The 19,735-nt window shown below is 34.3% G+C and overlaps 5 protein-coding genes across 5 annotated transcripts; 3 read left to right on the top strand and 2 right to left on the bottom strand.

The window, feature by feature from the left end:
- Positions 1–260: 260 nt before the first annotated feature.
- Positions 261–876, top strand: HELRODRAFT_146503 (hypothetical protein; the record flags this gene model as incomplete). The annotated part of the gene is made up of 3 exons (XM_009029952.1): positions 261–312; positions 409–575; positions 724–876. Coding segments are annotated over 3 exons (372 nt in total), but the record flags the coding sequence as incomplete, so codon positions are not given.
- Positions 877–2,029: 1,153 nt separating this feature from the next.
- On the bottom strand, positions 2,030–5,805 carry HELRODRAFT_180660 (hypothetical protein; the record flags this gene model as incomplete). The annotated part of the gene is made up of 5 exons (XM_009029951.1): positions 2,030–2,191; positions 3,689–3,747; positions 4,550–4,637; positions 5,285–5,476; positions 5,722–5,805. The coding sequence occupies 5 exons, from the start codon at positions 5,803–5,805 to the stop codon at positions 2,030–2,032; spliced, it is 585 nt and encodes a 194-aa protein (XP_009028199.1).
- Positions 5,806–6,711: 906 nt separating this feature from the next.
- On the top strand, positions 6,712–7,784 carry HELRODRAFT_180659 (hypothetical protein; the record flags this gene model as incomplete). The annotated part of the gene is made up of 4 exons (XM_009029950.1): positions 6,712–6,940; positions 7,050–7,235; positions 7,341–7,514; positions 7,636–7,784. The coding sequence occupies 4 exons, from the start codon at positions 6,712–6,714 to the stop codon at positions 7,782–7,784; spliced, it is 738 nt and encodes a 245-aa protein (XP_009028198.1).
- A 2,135-nt stretch (positions 7,785–9,919) lies between these two features.
- Positions 9,920–14,784, bottom strand: HELRODRAFT_103307 (hypothetical protein). Its single transcript, XM_009029949.1, has 10 exons — positions 14,381–14,784; positions 13,671–13,945; positions 13,213–13,470; positions 12,109–12,432; positions 11,898–11,964; positions 11,617–11,835; positions 11,428–11,547; positions 11,169–11,253; positions 10,838–11,025; positions 9,920–10,750 (listed from the first exon to the last, which is right to left on the bottom strand). Exons 1-10 carry the CDS (start codon positions 14,442–14,444, stop codon positions 10,506–10,508), a joined length of 1,845 nt encoding a protein of 614 aa, XP_009028197.1. The 5' UTR covers positions 14,445–14,784; the 3' UTR covers positions 9,920–10,505.
- A 404-nt stretch (positions 14,785–15,188) lies between these two features.
- Positions 15,189–16,025, top strand: HELRODRAFT_180657 (hypothetical protein; the record flags this gene model as incomplete). The annotated part of the gene is made up of 2 exons (XM_009029948.1): positions 15,189–15,300; positions 15,586–16,025. 2 exons carry the CDS (start codon positions 15,189–15,191, stop codon positions 16,023–16,025), a joined length of 552 nt encoding a protein of 183 aa, XP_009028196.1.
- Positions 16,026–19,735: the final 3,710 nt, after the last annotated feature.

Genomic DNA, 19,735 nt, shown 5'->3' with positions numbered 1-19,735 from the left:
TGCACGATTTAGGCTAAAAGGCATTACATTTGTAAACTGTTAATTGGAGGAAATTGTTTTTTTTAGGTTACCAACAAGGAGATCTGTCACATATTCTCAAAAAAATGCCCAGCAGTCTTCTACTCAACAAACCAAAAAGCATTCTGAAACGCCTAACTTATCGTTAGTGATATCAAAATCTATTTTAGAAGTTATACAATTATTATTTCTATAAAATGACTATTTGGTGTAAATTAAAATAATATGATAGACTGCCTTTGGATGAATTGGAAGGATGGCGATCTTCATTCGAGAGGATAATGCGGAGTCACAGTTAGCAACTGTATTTTATTTCTAATCAATCATTATTTTAATATCAATGCAACTTATTTGGAACAAAAATTAAATTTTGGAATACTCATTTTGTAGCTGGAAGGCAGGTTTTTAGGGGTTATTTAAAATCAGAGTACAGTGAAGAAAATATGTTGTTTTGGCTTGCCATAGAAGATTATAGAAAAGTTAAAGATTGTCGAACGAGAGAAGAGAAGGCACGAATAATATACGAAGATTACATATCCATTCTGTCACCTAAAGAAGTTTGTGGAAATTCAAATTTTAAAATTTTGAACAAGTCATTTTAGATTTTAAAGAAAAAAGTTATAAAATATTGATTTGGATATATTTTAAATAGGAAAGTAAAAAATTTTTGATTTATCTTTTATATCACTGCCACCACATTGCCAGGTCAGTTTGGACTCACGAGTGCGGGAGGTGATAAATGCACAGATGGTGAACCCGACGAAGGAGATATTTGATGATGCACAACTTCAAATTTTTACTCTCATGCAACGAGATTCCTACCCTCGTTTCTTAAACTCACAACTCTTCAAGAGCCTATTAAATAATGCAAGTCCAGCAGCTGCAGTGACAACTACGTCACTGTCGTCGTCATCTGAGTCAGCAGCTGCTGCAGCAAGCAAAGCAATGATCAGCAGTGCATCTGCCAATGTGATCTTGGAGAATAATGTCAGTAATAATGCGACGACACCATCATGCAGAAGTACTGTTCTTGTCGTTGTCAGTTCCGGGGGCTTGATTACATCCACCACTACCAGTTCTACCACAAATACTACTATGAGCTCCGTTGATACTATAGTAATTACTTCTGAGAACAATGCTAATTTTACAACTATTGTCAGTGCAATTGTTGAGATTGATAATTTAAATGTCAACAATAAAATTATCAACTCTTCTAGTATCACTAACATAACTAATATTAACACAATCGACGACAATGCTTTCAGTAATTCCAGTAAAAAAAATGCTAATGCTAACAATGCGAACGACATGAACATTGCTAAAAATACTGATAATATCAATACTAAAAACAACATCCAAGGTACAACAACAACAACAACTAGCCTCTTTGATGTTGTTGGCACATCTGTAGACCATCACAGTGACAACATGTCAATTGCTCTGTGTACTGCCGCTGCTGCTACTACTTCTACCACTACTTCTACTACTACTACTAATACAATAAATGCTAATAGTAATAATAATAATTATCACTGCTACACTGACGATAATTTTAACAATACTATTGACATTAATGATGTTGATGTCAGTGTTGGTGCATCCCGTGCAAGTGCTTCTTGCAATGATGTTGATGTAGGAAGTTTTATTACCAACGACAATACACCTCAATGATTGTACTCTTAAACTCAATAATTTGTATATGTTATATGTATGTATGTTATATAAATATATCATCATCAACACAAGATAAAAACTGTTAGAAGTTGTTAGTTTTTACGCTGGTAGGGTACAAATTCAATGGAAATTGTGTTGTTGATGTGTCTCAATCATTTAATTCGTGCATGTATGGGGCTCTTTTTTCATCATCTTTTCCCATTTCTCGTTGGTGTACTTTGTAGGTAAGCCAATTAGCTATTCATTCACAAAAGCATTCATGCACAAACATTTAATGCATGCATCAATTCATTTACATTTTTTAATTTCATTCAATCTGAACATTAACAATCAATCATCATATCTGAAGATTACTAATTGGATTGACTGGCCAGCATATTATTTCCAGCTCATTGTTGCTGCTAACTATTTTCCACTTGCTGGCTCCCATGCAATAAACATCAGTCACTGTAGTCCTTATGTAGGAATTGTATTTGATTTGTCTGCAAATTTTTCTTGTCTGTTGTGTACATCATCATTTGTTTCTAATGTTTTCAGTTTTTTAATTTGCCAATGTTAATGTCACTTTTAGTAACAAACCAGCATGATAGTTCAATTATAAATCGTTATTTTTTGCAAATGTGATTGAAAATGGTCCTGTGTTGCAGTCCCTTGTTCGTTCTCCATCTTTTTCTTTTAGTTCTCATTTATCTGGCAAGATTTTTGGTTGGTTGAAACGTTTTTATGGGAAGCGGGGTTTCAAATAATCGCCATTCACGATGGCTGCGTTTCACCGTCTGATCTCATGTTAATATTGCTAATTTTATTCTTAATGTAATATTGTTTTTACAAATAGGTGACGAGTTAATCATAGTTAATTATATATATATATATATATATATATATATATATATATGTATATATATATATATATATGTATGTACATATAATTATTTGTCATTCAGTACTTTCACTGTAATTATATAGGTACATCTTGAGATGTAACATTTAACTAATTAATTTTCTTGTATTCATGATGTTAGTTTATCTGTTCGTTCGTTTATTCATTCGTTCGTTTGTTTTTCATATGAACAAGTCTGTAGATTAGACTGTGGACAATTTTGTTCTTGTGTTCAAATTCATTGCTTCTTAATCCAACCAACAACAATGTTGAATATTCAGGTAATTGAGTGATTAGTCGGTTGGCTGATTGATTGATTGGTTGGTTTAGTGATTAGTTGGTTGATTGATTGATTGATTGATTGGTTGGTTGGTTGGTTGGTTGGTTGGTTGATTTAGTGATTAGTTGGTTGGTTGGTTGGTTTAGTGATTAGTTGGTTGGTTGGTCGATTGACTGATTGATTGTTTGATTGACTACACCAACATAGTTTTATTATTTGTTTCAGTTTGCAATCCCCGCATTTCAAAAAAGACAGATTTAATATTTTCGTATCAGTGTGTCTCGTCAAACTCATTTTCTATTCTATACACTTACGACATGACAATCTGAAATTATGATGTTAAAATCTTTTCTACTCTCTTTGGCATTTATTCATATACATCAATCTTTTTAAATGTTTTTAAAAATAGTATTTTGTTATATTAATATTTAAGTTTGTGGGTGTTTATATGTCTTTGTATGTTTGTGCGCGGGGTTATACACATTTCACTGATTTTTTTTATTTGGTTGCATGATTTTATCCATAAAATGAAAATATTAACAGCAGCTGTGTACCAATATTTCATTTACTGGTTGTATTTAGGTTTTTTAACGTTTCTCCTTCCGAATTTTCATTCATCGTGTGTGTTTTTAGTTGAGTATGACTATTTAGTTGAGTTTGGAGTTAGTGGTGAGATAAGTTGAGGAGGGCGTGTGACTTGTTGTGTAATAAAAAGTAGGCTAAATTTCTTGTCCTGTGTTCTGAGTGTTTCCCTGATTAAACTTTTCAAGTGGCTATCGCGCTATTTTTTAAATTCTCTGGATTCTCTTTGACGTTTAGTCCATTTATTCCCTTACATTCTGTTCTTCATGTTTTGTTGGTTGAGTTTTTGTTGAACGTGGAGTTTCAATGGGAGCTAATAAATGGTTTGAACGTTAATTATTATAATAGTTATTACGATCATGAAATAATTAGCGAAAGTGTTCAGCGTTTGATGTTTCAGTTTTCGTTCATCTATTGTGATGATTCTTAGAAGCTGATGTTCAGTTCTGGCTGGCTCAACCATCCCTTCGGCTTGTAACTTGGAGTTTGTTTAACTGGGTGCATGTGTTTGGTATGTTTCGGTTGTTGCACGATTTCATTTTACATGTGGAGAGCAATAACTATTATGAAAAATTTGACGTTGAATGCTTTACTTTCCACTTTAATTAATCTTTGAATGAAGGATGACGCGACGATGTTGTTACTATTGCCAATGTGTATTTGAATGGTTTTATATTCTTAATAATTCCTCTTCTTTTCAGTTCATTCACACATGTCAATCATTCCTCAATCATATTATATTCTTTGTCTTCTTTCGATTCATTTATTTATTTATACATTTTTGTTTGTGTATCAGATCATTCAATCATGTTTGAACAATTGACAACGAGAAAGAAAGTTAGTTGCCTCATACTCCTGCAAAAAATTCAAACTGTCTTTTCGTTTTTTATCGTCAGCCGTTTCTATAATTTCTCTTTCAGTTGTTTCATTTTATGTTTTTTCAGTTGTTTCAACTACAAATTTTATGTTTCATAAAGGTTTAATTGTCAGTTTATAGTTAATTCAAGACAATAAACAATAAATTTATGGGTATGTTTTATAGGTGTGTGAATATGTATCTTTACTTAAATTGTCTGAATTGATGTTCCTGGGTACGCAAGCTTGTTTGAGCATACGTGCAAGCATTCGCATGAATCTCTGTAATGTATCAAACAGGGCTGTGCAAGCGTTTCTTCCTTCCTTCAATAACCTCTTAGGTAATGCCTGCCGCCGTATGTGAAACGCAGTTTATTTATCTGTGAGTGTATATATCATATATATGTATATATATATATATATATACTTGTGTGTGTATATATATATATATATATATATATTCGTATGTGTGTTGTTACATTTGTAGTTAATTGTGAAAGAAAAATATCACCAATGCAAGTCAAGAAGAAGATTAATGTCTGTCTCACATTGATTTGTTATTTAATGTTGATGAAATATATTATTTAATTCTCCGTTTTTGTTAATTAGTGCAAGGTGGCAGGATCTAGTGGCGACAGTGCCCCGGGGTTAGGATTACCAAATCAGTCACACCTCAGGGAAGGACAAATTTGTATCGACATAGAAATACTTGGAATTTTGTGATAATGAAATCAAACAAAAACCAAATGGAAAATCAATAAAAAAATTAGGCGTTATATTTCTCTGTTTTTGAAACTTGTTTCAAAAAATTTGTGTTAACAATTTCGCTATAAAAATCATTACAACTCAGATTAAAATTGTATTTGGTTAAAATTATATTTTTGATTGAATCAACTGATAGCCGATTTCTTTCATCTGTCCATTAAGCATCAATTAAACTGAAAATTCTTTCAACTGAGGAATTATGAGGTGGAATTGAAAAGAAATTGACACACCTTGAGAAATTCTGATTTTTTTTCACAATTATTCAACTTTTCAAAATATTTAACCCATTTGAAATTTATAAACTTTTCATTTAAAATAATCTCATTTTGATTTCCAATCAAAAATTTTCTTGAATTTGAATATTGAATAATGCGTTTCGAATCATCAATAATGATATCAACAGTTTTTAAGTAAGGTATTGTCTGAAAAATTTCATCCCAATCTGGAATTTTTTTTAAATTCATCCAAGAGAATGCTGGTAAATGTTCAAACTATACTTCATATAGACATGGAATACTTATAATAGTGCGTTATACAAATTTAAAAGAACGGTTATGTTTTACATTTGAATAAAAATTATGTGAAGGGAGGACTTTTAGCAAAATTTAACAAAGGTGGGAGGACAACCCTGTTAAAAAGAGGAGGATGGTTGGTAACCTTGGCCTACCCGGGGTGAGGATAAGCGAACACAGGTCGGTTCGGGCATTGTAGGGTTAGGTAAAATTATTTCCATGAACATGGACGACGTCATGTCAGGCACGCAGTTTTCAAAATTAGGGATTAGTTCAGGCTTGCTTTTGTAGGAGAGATGAATTAAAAAAGTTTGACGACAAAAAAAACTATATTAACTCCTAACCATGGATATAATATATATATATATATAATATATATCCATGCTCCTAACTGGCACCCTAGATAATTAAGAGGAAAGAAGTTAAAGTTTACGTAAATTGCAAGAACATGTTCACAAAATAAAATTACCCTTAATTTGCGCAACAGCCAAATTAAGATTTCTTTGTTAACAAACACCGCAATCTACTTACGAGTGCTTAACTTGTGAACATAAAGAATCATTATATTATCATTCTGTGTTTAAAGCATTAATCAGCTATTTTTTTTGTTTAGTTCGGACGGTCCAAATTAGGCAGATTTTATTTAGGAACATCCACGTTCGAAAATTTTTCAACTTGTTTGACGAAAATTGTCACTCTGGGAGCTCCATATTCGAATTTTTGTAGAATCTGTTCTCATTCCAGACCGAGGATAATTCGTTCAGAGGTAAAAATTTGAAGTTATTGACTTTCGATTCGAACTTTAAAATTTTATTTGTTATTTTAGGAGTTGGCATACTTTGAATTGCGTGCTACTCATGAAACATTCATATTACTACGCTTCGTAAAATTATGATTTATTTATTTAATTATAGTTTCTTCTTTCATAGAACTCAGGAACTGTCATTGGTAAAAAAGAAGAAAGAACATCAACATATTAATTTACATTTCTTTCTATAAGTTCAAATTAAGAAGAATATCAACCAGCGACAAATCTAAGAAGTTCATCCACGTAACCAGTATTATTGTATTAATTAAATAAAATAGTGCCACTATTGTTGTAATACTTGTTTTCACTATTGAATTGAAAAGAACAATAACAAAAAATGGAGGGTAATGAGAGCAACCAAGGAATGTCAAACTTGTGTAAAGCTGGATGTGGATTCTATGGTAGTTCATCAAATGACGGACTTTGTTCACTGTGCTTCAAAAATAAACTCAGAAAAAGTCTTCAGTTCCAAGACACACAATCTGCTGGTGCTACTAACAACCATCCAACTTCTTCATCTTCCTCCTCGAATCATCCTGGCGATGAAACCCCATTGAATACTACAGGTCAGTCATTTTGATATTATCTATGCTTGATGAATGTATATGTTGGGATCAAATTCAAAGTTGATTGTTATAATAATATCTTGAAGATGCACTGTATTATTTTTTTCAGATCAAATGCAGGAAACTGGAGCAGCATCCAATTTTTTCAATGTGGTATCCAGTTATACAGGAGATAGTGGTATCGATAATGATATTGGATCAACATCATCATCATCACAGCATCAACAACATGCATGTTCAACATCTAGCCTAAGTGACATTAAGAAAGAAAATCACTCCAGTGGAGTGATTGAAGGTTGTTGCTGATTGTGTGCTCACAAACCTTTTTTGTCTTGATGTTTATCAAAAGTGTATTTAATAATTTGGCTTACTTCAATTTTTTTTAATTTTTCCATTTCAGGAAGTAAAAGTGAAGAGAAAGTAAATGACCAGATCAAAACGTTGGACATCAATGATACTAGGTCGTTGAATGCTGTCTGCAGTGAAGCAGTTGGCAGCGAAACTTCAGCAAGAAAAAGTAACGAGACAAAAAGAAACAAATGTAATATTTGTAAGAAGAAAGTGGGACTAACAGGTTAGATGCATCTAGTATAATCTGACTCTTGTAATATTAAGACATCCAAGTTGATACTGCTTGCAATAAAAGAGGATTTTATATTGTTTGAAATTAATTTTGAAATGATATCGTTTGGCAGGATTTGGTTGCCGTTGTGGTGGTTTATTCTGTGGACTGCATCGATACTCGGACACGCACGCATGCACCTTCGACTACAAAGAACAAGGACAGAAGGAGATCACAAAAAACAACCCCCGAGTTGCTTATGAAAAAATTTCTAAGATATAACAAAATTAGGACATATGATATTTATATAACGATCAATATGTTATATATATATATATATATGTATCAGGTTGTACGTGTGTGCATCTTTGAGTGTTCTTATGCGTTTGAATGTTCGTGGGTGTGTATGCGTCCTTCAGGTTGACTAACTTTAAGTTATATGGGAAATTTCTGTTATTTAATTTTTTGTTGTTGCAATTTGAATTTTCAGCAGTTCTACTGTTCCTTCCACTTCAATCTCGGCTTTTGATACCTACCACGGTTTCATTCTTTCAATTGTTCTTTTGTTCATTTGTTCATTCATCTGTTCATTTATTTGCTCCTTTGTTCATTCATTCATTCTATCATCGGTTATCTGGTTTGTTCATTCATTTTTTTGTTCTTGTGATTTAATTATGAAGGAAGGTACATGTCAATTATTCTTACTTAACTCTACTCAGTTGCACTACCTACACATATACATGTGTACAGTATGCACAGTATGTATATATGTATGCCTAACGATTTAACATGAGGTGCCTGCGTGTGCTACTTAACTCTCATTGAACTGTTGTTGTAAATTTGAAATAACGTTCCCTGCCTAATATGAAATATGATAATACTGTTTATGCTGGTGGCCGGGATGCCACATAATGATGATGTTATATATAAAGCTCTGCAGATGGACAAATGAGCAAGCGATGGTATGTCGTTGCATGTAGTTCAATTGCATCGGTTATCTGCATGAGTTTACTCTTAATTTCTTTTATTGTCTTGTTAACTTGGTTTTGGAGTTTGTGTGCGTGTGCCTGTACGTGTCTGCATGGATGTATCCGTGCGCCAGTATTGCAGTTTTTCTTTCCGATGATTAACGATATGATGCAATCCGCATTTTAGTATTGGTGTGTATTTGAAGATTGTTAAAGATTTTTTTGGGAAACCCCTTTATGCCGTTTGTGCTGAAAATATTTATAATAATTGCTGCGAGAGTTGAAAATAATTTCAGTACGAATGATTCATTATTTAATTATTACCTCCGTCATGATTCACTCGACCCGCATCACAATCATTAATGATGACGACGACGACTGTGATCATTCTCGAGTTGGAAAGTAAAATTCTGGCGCACCAAGATAATGCTGCCAGTTATAACCTTTAACATTTAAAATGTGATTGATTAATTGATTGATTGATTAGTGTGCTGGTTGATTGTTCGAATCGTTGGTTGGTGTGTTTGTGTTAATGCGAGAAATAGTTTCTTAAGATTTCGTATTTGACACTGATTTTATTTCCTATTCAATTTTCTTTTGTCATATGGTCTGAATCATTACAAAAAGTTATTATTTTTAATATTATTAAGCTTCGTTATTTTGCATTCAACGAAATTGCAGTCATCTATTTATACAAACAAACGAATGAATGAATGAACATACATGGGTACCCGTACATTGGTCGGAATGTCGTTTTGTTGCAGTGGAATATTGACTTGACGTCGTCAGGTATGAGAGTTGTGATGATGATATTTTGGCGTTGATGATAATGATCCTGATAGATAAGTTATATTTGTTCTTATATACATTATTCATAAATTCTTTCACTCACTCATTCATTCAAACATCCATCCATCCATCTTTCACTCTGCTTAAAATTATGTTTTTAAACTGTATACGATATTTATGTTGAGAGTTATTATTTCTCTTTTCGAAAAACATTTAAAATAAAATTATCCGCCATTGTCGATCAACATTAATGATAGTTGCCTGTAATAAGGTGACGAAAAATAATAAAATTGATATCACGTGACGATGTCGTCGGAGCTCGAGTGCAGGCAGAACCGCCATCGCCCTTCGTGTCGCACTGCATCATCTCCGTGAGGCATCCATGCGTGGCAGGCCTCGCCGCTTTTAAACACATTTCTACGTCAAGTTAGCGTGCAAGTTTCACGGTATTAAAGGAGAGGCAAAAGCTTTGATTGATACTTGATACGAAGATTAAAGTTTACGTAAAAAAGCCCTTGCTGATAGGCCAGAAGATTACGTTTCAGTGAGCCACAGCAATAAATTTCGAACAGAAGTTTTCTTAGCGGGCTGATTACTGGATTGAAAAAACGGTGGTGGACTGGAGAGACGATTCAAAGTAAATTTGAAGAAGTCTGCAACTTGTTTGCAAAAGTCTTTAAACGAACATTTCTCGAATTAACGAACAGTCGGTAGTGAAATAACGAGCAAACAAAACAATGTTCTCACTTTAGCTAGAATAATTAAAATTGCCAACATAAGAATATGAAAAAAATGAACATTAAATCAAAGCACAAGAACTGCAGAGAACTACAAAACAAGAACGAAAACGTCAGCCCGTGCACACGACACGAAAAGACGAATGTACAACACATACAGTTGATGAAATGCATTCACATGGATTGTGTTATATTTAAATATTATGACATGCAAATTTTTTATAAGTTTGTGCAGTCAGTCAGCGTATTAAAAATAATATTAGCAGAACCCCAATAATAACATATTACAATTAAGATGAGTGGAAAAAATAATGCAGCGACGACGCTACGGTGACTGTGATAACCAGAGCCATCGTCGTCATCGCCATCAGCATCCATCATTTATGACAAGCACTTTGCAAATCATGAAAATGCAGAAACAGTTCGTGAGAAATATGGAGCACCCTAGAAAGAGCATCATCATCAACGAAACTATCATTACCATCATCGTCACATCATCATCACGACAATCAACCAATCTTATTGATAATCTCGAGGACGAGATCGTTCATCTTGACATTGCCTTCGAGGGAGAGGCTGAGGAACATTTCGGCGGCATGAGCGGATATGGTTCGAAGCGAGGGCAGCCTCAAGAGCAGACGACAGGAACGACGTGGTTCCGATGGATAGTTGGCGTTCGTGTAGTGCTGAAGGCAGTCCAGCAGGCGAGATTGCAGCGAGCTCACCGAGCGTTTGTCTGCTAGGCCGCTGGCGTCTTTGTGGATTAATTATTCATTACGACGATTAGGTAGGTGGCTTTCAAGTGGCGGTAGATATAAAATGAAAACAAAACATGTAGAACCTGGATAGGTGAGGACGATGGAGCAAAGAATGGCGAATTCCGTGGAATCGATGTTTGTGAATCGAAGTCTGTTGATGAACTCCAGTGTCAACTTCACTAACTCTTTCCCTAACCGAACATCCGAACACTTCTGCAGTGGTATCTCCAAGCCCTCCGTGAATCGCACACACCCATCGCAATCTAAAGATCTAATGAGCAACGAGCTTGATTCAACTTTGGGTAACATAAAAAATAATTATGGTAAATTTAATTGACAGTCGAAACTTCATTCACTAAGACGGCATTAAAGTTTTAACAATTTTCAAGAAAAAATCTGAAACAAACGAACCACCTGAAAGCCAATCTTAGTACATTCAGTTCCATGAATGACGATTTCAAAAGAGCAATTTGATCTACTGGCGACAGTTTACCGAATCCTGCGTGAATCAATTCATTATATGCATTATATAATTTATCATTTTCATCGTATATTCATCCATTCACCATATAATTCATCCAATTCATCACATAATTCAGTGTATAGTTCAACCAATTCATCATATAATGAGAAAAAAAACCGCAGAAAGTAGCGAACGAACGAGCCAACGAACCGGGAACTTTGCGGGCCCATGCAATGATGAGCCTCAACTCCAGGTAGCCGAAGTGCATTAGGTTGCCCATTTCCAGTATGGTCGACGAGTTGAGGGACTGCTGCTTGTATGATGGCAGATCTGTGGTGTGGTTGGTGTGCTTGTGATTATCGTCATCATCACGTCATCATAAAAAACAATGAGGAGAACCTTGCGTGGAAGGAGAAAGATGGGGCTGAGCATCGACGAGTCTTTTTATGAGGTCATCCAATTCGGGTGAGTGGAGAGTAGATGACGAGGACGATGATAACGACGATGATGATCTGCAATCATTACCATCGCTACCATCAACACGAAGTTTCTTGTTGACAGAGTTCATAAGGTTCGTGTTCTTCTGTCGACCGCCAGGTGTCCTGTCTTCTCGGACAGCTGTGTCGATCATAATTGCTTGAATGAAAATGAACATTCGTTTAACAAACCAATCAGCTAACCTTCCTTCTTCATCCCCATCTCGAGGCACTTTTGAAATCTACAGTATTGGCAGTTGTTTCTTGTCAACTGAAAATTTCATTGTTATCGTCACTCAAATAATGAACCAATCAGTTAATCAATTACTTCCAGCAATCAATCAGCTAAAACTTGAGAACATCTCTCTATAGCACATCTCCACAGCACATCTCTACAACACATCTAAAAATAAACCTTGTTAACATCACAATGCCCCGACTCTCGACATGCATACACCATCGACTTCTGAACAGTTCTTTTGAAAAAACCTTTGCAACCCTCACAACTGAATGTTGAATAATGAAAGCCTGACCCTCGATCTCCACAAACTAAACAATTTGATGAGTCCATCTGTTGTTGCAGTTGTTGTAAGTTGATGTTGGTGGTGACGTCAATCATACTTGATGGGGAAGTGTTGATGGAATGGTTAGATAGCGATGATGCTGAGTGATGACGATGATGATGGGGAGATGATGTTGGTGGTGTTGATGGCAACTGTGGCGAGGCGGTCTCTTTCAACTGTGTCACGAGGAAGAAGAGTGAAAGTTATTAAATGTGCTGATTAAAAAAAATAATTATTATTCAACAATACAACAACAACAACACACGTTTAGACGGCATTTTCCCCGAGATCGGGGGTTGCCGTTTGGCTACCTATGATGAAACCGAAATACCCCTCGACGCCATCCACATCTGTCACTCGCCTCAGTATCACGCAACCCCGCTTTCACCCTGTCCTTCTCCACCTGCTCTCTCCATCCCAATCGCGGACGACCCCTTCCTACCACTCCTTCAACCTCGAACTCCAACGCTCGCCTAATCCCGACCCTTTCATCCCTTCTCAACACATGTCCATACCACCGCAATCTCGATCTCCTTATCAATGTCACAATGTCCTCATTCAGTCCCATCATTGACATCAGCTCTGTACTACTCCTCCTATCCTTCACTTTAACCCCACACATCATCTTTCAGCCCTCTGCAGTACACTTTCCTCCTCTCTCCTCAACACCCAAGTTTCACCACCAAATACCATCACTGCTCTCACACATGCTTTATATACCCTCCCTTTCATCTTCTCTGGCCATTTCTTTCCACACAATACCCCACCCAGTTCCCTAAATTTCATCCATCCAACAATATTATTATTCAACAATAACTATAAAATAATGATATCGCTTTCCCATTAGTTTTCTCTCTCTCTCTCTCTCTTTCTTTCTTTCTCTCTCTCACGCTCTTTCCATCCATTCATTCATGTATTTATCTATCTATCATATAGATTCATTTGTTTAAAATCACCTCTATAACTGAATGCTCACGCGAAACATCATTTTTTGAATAATTTTGAAGAAGAATTTGTTTGTGAGGCGCCTCATCATTATTATTACTGCCGATGATAATGCCATTGTTAATGTTTTCATCTTTGTTGATGTCATCATCATTACTGTTGATGTTGTTGTTGATGTTTTTGCTGATGTTGTTGGTGCTGTTAGAGGCTGATGAAGAGGAAGACTTAGTCTTGACAATGTAGGATATCCGGCTAGGTTCTGATTTAATCTGATTGTATGCGAGGGATTGGTTTTATACGAGTGTCGGTAAAATTAAAATAATATTTAATTCATGCTTCTTCAAATTTGAAATTAAAAATGTTTATTTAAAAAATGAAAATTAAGTTGGTTACACTGTGTATGTGTGTGTGTGCGCGCGCGTGTATGCCTGTATCTGTGTTTATGTACATGTCTGCTGTGTGTACCAACTTGTATATTCTGTAAGATGGCATTATTAACATCAATGAATACTCCATGAGGATTGGGTTGCTTTTGCTGTTGTGACTGCTGTTGCTGTTGTTGTTTGAAGTGTAACAACTTGTCAACATAGTTTTTGGATTTTTTAGGAAATTTCAACTCGTTGTTTGTTGTGGTTGTTGTTGCGGATGTTGTTGTTGCAGATGTTGTTGGAGGTGGTGGTGAGGAGGAGGAAGAAGATAATTTGATTTTCATGTTTTCATCAACAACAATTTCTGTTCTCACCTCTGAAATGTTTTGCAATTGTTGTTAAATATTATTGGGTGAGCAATAAAATTTTGATAAAAATGAAATGACAAACTACTTTTTAATAATTTACTAAGATATTAATAAATTATTTATTTAATTAATTTTTATTTTAAATTTAAATTAATTAAAAAGCCAGACCAAAGTAGGTTGATTGTACTTTTTTTACAATCACACACATACATAGACATACACAGTGCACACATTTTCACACATCTTTTCTTTACTTCAGTTTATGAGTTTTGTTTAGTAGAGCTTTAATAATTTAGTAGATTATTTTATTGAATTTTAGCATTAAAATTACTACATGTTAGCATTAAAATTAAATTTTTATTATCAAGCGTTTCTTACTTTTATTAATTTGATTAATTAAAAAATGCTCATTAAATATTTAAAAAGTAAAATAAGGAAGAAACCATTTTGATAAGAATAAGAAGGGATGCTGTTCTGCTCTCCCTCTTCTGTGGCCTCCATCATCATGTACTTTCATCCAACTTTCACTAACGTTGCCGGCACAGACACACAGGCAGAGAACGGTCGATTCACTCCCCACCGCAGTCGTCAAAATAATTAAAATTAGGGAATACCAATGAACACAATACGAATCACTGAACCAGTCAATAGTGAATTAGTCCATTTAGCACTTTTGCCAGCAGCGTGGCCTTAACCTGCTCGTAAGTGGACCTAAGTAAAACTTGGGTGCTTTAATTTCAAAATTTACAATTTTTGCAGGTATAATTTTTTTCAAATAGGAAAATTATTTAATTTTTTTTCTGTTTTCAAACTTGCAAAGTTAGGCCGATGTTTAGCAGAAATAAATTCAAAAAACTCATCTTTCTAAACATTAAATCCGCCCAGCCCTACCAGCAGTAAATAAAATCAGCTGTACTCCTGACGTGTGAATAAATTATAATAAATTTGCATACATTAAATGCCTAGAACGGCTGATTGCTTTGTTGTCGTTACATGTTAACATCTCGTTACATTTGTTTTTTCGATTTACTTAGAACAAATAATCACAAACAATCAAGCAAGTAAGAAAGTTGAACTGTTAGTTGAAGGAGCGAGCCTATTATTTGAAGATTGAAGTCTTTTTTGTTTAGAAATCAAGTTAAACCGCATTCTTTTTTCTTTAATTTTACATTTTCCAAGTATTCTTTTTTCGTAACATTGGAAAATTTTGAATGAAATAACACCGTTAATGATAAAACTGAAACGCAGAAGATGCTGCAAAACCTCGCAAATTTTTTCTTCGGGGCTGAGAAGAAGGGCGAAGATGCGAGCACCTTGACACTGCAGACTTACAATGAAGATGAATGGATCGTCGTCGAAAAGAGTGGGTCCATCTTCTTTTTTAACTCCTTATTGTCATTGTGAAATAATAAAAGTAATTCAAATTTATATATTTGAAACCTAAAGAACGTTTTGATCGATTTTACTTTACATTTATTCTGTGTTGAATCAATAAATGATTAATCGGCTGACATTTCTTTGGATTGAAACAGCTGGCAACGTATAAACTTTAAACAGCTGACTAAACAAACATAATAAAAACTCCAAGACCAAAAGTAAAAACATACAAATTAATGTTTTAATATTTTTATTTCTAACATTCCAACAGACGAATTGGAAACAAAAAACGAGCGGAGGTGCGGATTAACTGGAGAAGAATGTGGATCCGCTGGAGAATGCGACGAAGTATCAGTCAAAGAAGCAAGTAGGAACGGAGTGAAAGCCATGGAGACCAAGGAAAATGTTCTAGCAGCTGACCGTTCGGACACTAAACAGCAAACTCCTGCGACCTTACAGTCTGATGATGGTCCCAAAACCTCCTCTCACCGGCAGCAGAACGCTGTCCGTGTACCCAGCAGACTGCTCTGTGACGTTGGAAAAGACGTGAAAAGCTTAAAAGTGAAGAACATGAACGGAGATGTCGGAGTGAACAAGAAGAAAAGTTTGAACAGAATGAACAAGAACTCGAAAGTCTTCTCGAAACAAAACCCGGAACGAAAGTACAACATCACCTTGAGGTACAGTTCTAAAAGTGAACGCACCTGTTGAAAGTTGATGTTATAAAGTTGTTTATATAGCGTCCGGGAAGCAATTGTAGCATTTATTTAAAATAGAAAATGATATTAATTAGACATGATTTTCATTATTTTGATTGTTTCATATCAGTTGAACATTTCTCGTCACTGCATAGATTTTATTCTTGAATACTTTTATTAAATTATACCTTGTGATTGTATGGCAGTCGATAGCGATGCAGTAATGATAGATTTAACTTTTTTTTTAATTTTCCTACATTTTCAAACCGATCGTAGAGTGCAATTTATTTATTCCAGTTAAATAAGATATTAACCAACCGCTTTTTTAGTTTTTTTTTACTTTATTGTTCAATTTCAGCATGCTTTTCATCAGAATTGTAAATAAGGTAGATAATTTATTTGCACTACTTAACTAAAACAATGTTTTGCACGAGATGACGATGTGATGATGACGTGATGGGATGGAATCAGACGCCAATGGATGTTTTTTCTTCATCCCAGTTCATGCCTGTACATGTACATATACACGCATTTCCAGCCTAGCTTTGCGGCCACTTTGTTTTCCTGCACCTTTTGTTTTACATATTGGATTGTTAAACTTTCTTTTCTGATTGTTGGAAGAAATGTTCATCAGCAGCTGTTTCATTTGTTTCATTTTAAAGAAATAATCTCCATCAAATTTGAAAATTTCGGAATGAGTAAAAAGTTGGTTTTCGTTGGGATAATTCCATTTTGAGCAGAATTCTCGCGAGTCGAAGCAGCGGGCGAACATTTTCTTCAATGTTTCCTCGAAGCAGCTTTGCCTAAGCTAATGATGATGATTACGATGACGATAATGATGGAAATGTGCTGTGTGTGATTTAAACCAATGATGAAACAGATGGATTGGATAATTGTACGATGTATTAAATGAATTATATTTGTGGGGCGTCGTGATGGCGGTGGCTGGCACGGTGGCGTCTGTAAGCTCGAAGTTTATTGAAATTGCACATAATTTGACGTGTTTTAAAAAATTTGATAAATTTTCCTTGAGAAATATTTCAGATTTTACAGAAAATTTGTTGTTAATCTCGAAAAATGTTTATGGAAGAAGAAAACAAAGTGTTAAAATCACATAGCGAGCAGAAGGCATTGGTTCATTGGTTCATTCGTTCGTTCATTCGTTCGCTCGTTCGTTCGTTCGTTCATTTATTCATTCATTCATTCATTCATTCATTCATTCATTCATTCATTCATTCATTCATTCACGTATTCGTTTCTCGATCCATCCTTCCTTCTATACTTGTATGCGTGCGTACATCTATGTGTGTTTAAATTCATTTTGTATGTGTGCGCGTGTGTATGTTGTACTCTTGTGTATAATATGTGTGGTATAACGCATTTTTCATTATGAATATTTCATAGTTTGCTTTGCGTATGAACAATAAAAATACATCACCCGTTTGTCCGCATAATTTGTTTCCATGTTTGTAATGCATCTACGTTCTGTGTATGTGTGCATGTTTGAATGTTTGCATGTTTGTTTGTACGTGTGTTCGTATGTTCGTGTGTTTGTATGTTCGTGTGTTTGTATGTTCGTGTGTTCGTATGTTTGTGTGTTTGTATGTTCGTGTGTTTGTATGTATGCTCCCACACCCTGGGCGGGTATTTTAAGTTTTGTATATTTTTAATAATGCAATCTTCCGCTTCGAGACTTATTATGCAAGAAAAACAAAATTTAGGAAGGAAAAGAAACGTTTTGTAATCATTGTGCGTGTGTGTGCGTGCGTGTATACGTGTGTGTTTGTCATCGCAGTTAAATATAAATTTTATAATTTAAAAATAGTGTAGGTGCGTGCTAGATGCGACGGGCCTACACAGACGACAATGAAGGCTGCCTGCATTGTTGTCCTTACTACTACTAGCTCTTGTATGCTGATTAATATTCATCTTATACACACACACACATGCATACATACACTTGTATATATATTAAAATTGAACATTATATACACGTATATATATATATATATATATATATACATATTCATAGTGCATATATACATGTGTGTATAAGATAAGGCATCAGGGATCCTATTTAAAACATTGTTCGGCTGCTATGCCTGCATTAAGAAGTCTATCCAACATGCACATAACTGATCACAACACACATATTAATAAATATATATATACACACACCCACACGCACATATATATATATTTATACATGTTTGTATATACGCACACACATATACACACATGTATATGTGTATATAAGGTATTAGCACACACATATATGTGTGTGTATATGTGTTTTCATTTATGCAAATCAGTTAATATTATAAGTTATAAACTTTAAATTGAACGATAATAATTAATATTATGAATAATAATAGCTGCAATAATTTTGTTAATGAATAATTGAAAATAATAATTATTAACTTTATTTCTTTAATAGTAAGTTAGATACATCGATCGTAACATTCTATCGTTGAAGAATATTATTATTAATTATTAAATAAATATATTTTTATATTATTAATATTTAATCAATAAATAACAATTAAGTGAATCATCAAATGGAAGAGTTTTTTTTTAGACTTATTTATTTGTTTATCTGATGTTAGTTTCAAATACTTTTGCTGTTTGGTGGCTCTTACAAGTTACAAGTTTCAATGATTATTAACATGTGGTGAAACAACAACAACATCTACAACAACATCAACAACAACATCTACAACAACATCCACAACAACATCTACATCAACAACAACATCAACAACAGCATCAAGTAACGCTAACAGTTTTCATAGTAAGTTACATTGCTAAATTGTTTGTTGTTGTTATTATTATCACTTTTACTATTTGTATTGTAGTAGCAGTAGCAGTAGTAGTAGTAGTAGTCATTTATTCGCTCATTCATTCGTTCACTCACTCATTCATTCTTTCTTCCTTTCTCCTTCATTTTCCTAGTCAACTTTTCATTCATTTTTGGACTTGTAGCAAAGTATCTACAAATAAAAAACATACATATCACACATTTTTATATGTATACAACACAAATATGCACACATACACACACGCATACATAGATACATACATATTGATACATACACCAAACCACACAAAGAAACGAGTAGACACACAGAGAGACAAACAGAGACTGCTTCGAATTGATTTCATTAAATTAACGACAAGTTATATTAAATTATTCTCAGGCTGGCTGTACATTTCAGTTGATGTTTTATGGCTGATGACAAACAAATTTATGCATGTTTGTAGGTGAGAGAACACAAACAAACAAACAAACAAACTTACAAACAAACTTGCAAACAAACAAACATACAAACAAACATACAAACAGACATACCAATAGACAAGCTAGCTAGTGTACAAAAACGTGAACACTTGAATAGAATTTTACACTTATGGCTCTCGAATTGAACTGTAGTCACTATTTGGCGACGCTCACTCATTCTCGACATTTTTGTCATTTCTTCCAACCTAGTTCTCGACATTCATTTTTTAAACAATCATTCATTTATTAATTAACTAATTTGTTTATTTATTAGTTCATTGGTTAATTCGTCCATTAATTCATCCATGCATTAATGAGGCATCATGCACCCGCGAACACCAGCCTTCTCACTTAAAAATAGAAATGTACCAAATAGTGAATTTAACAGAAGGCTGAGACGCACTCACATGCATGGACGAACGTAGAAACCAACCAATGCATCTGTT

Source organism: Helobdella robusta, assembly GCF_000326865.2.
Source record: "Helobdella robusta unplaced genomic scaffold HELROscaffold_63, whole genome shotgun sequence".
Taxonomy (NCBI): Eukaryota; Metazoa; Annelida; class Clitellata; order Rhynchobdellida; family Glossiphoniidae; genus Helobdella; species Helobdella robusta.
This window is presented reverse-complemented; position numbering and strand designations above follow the sequence as displayed.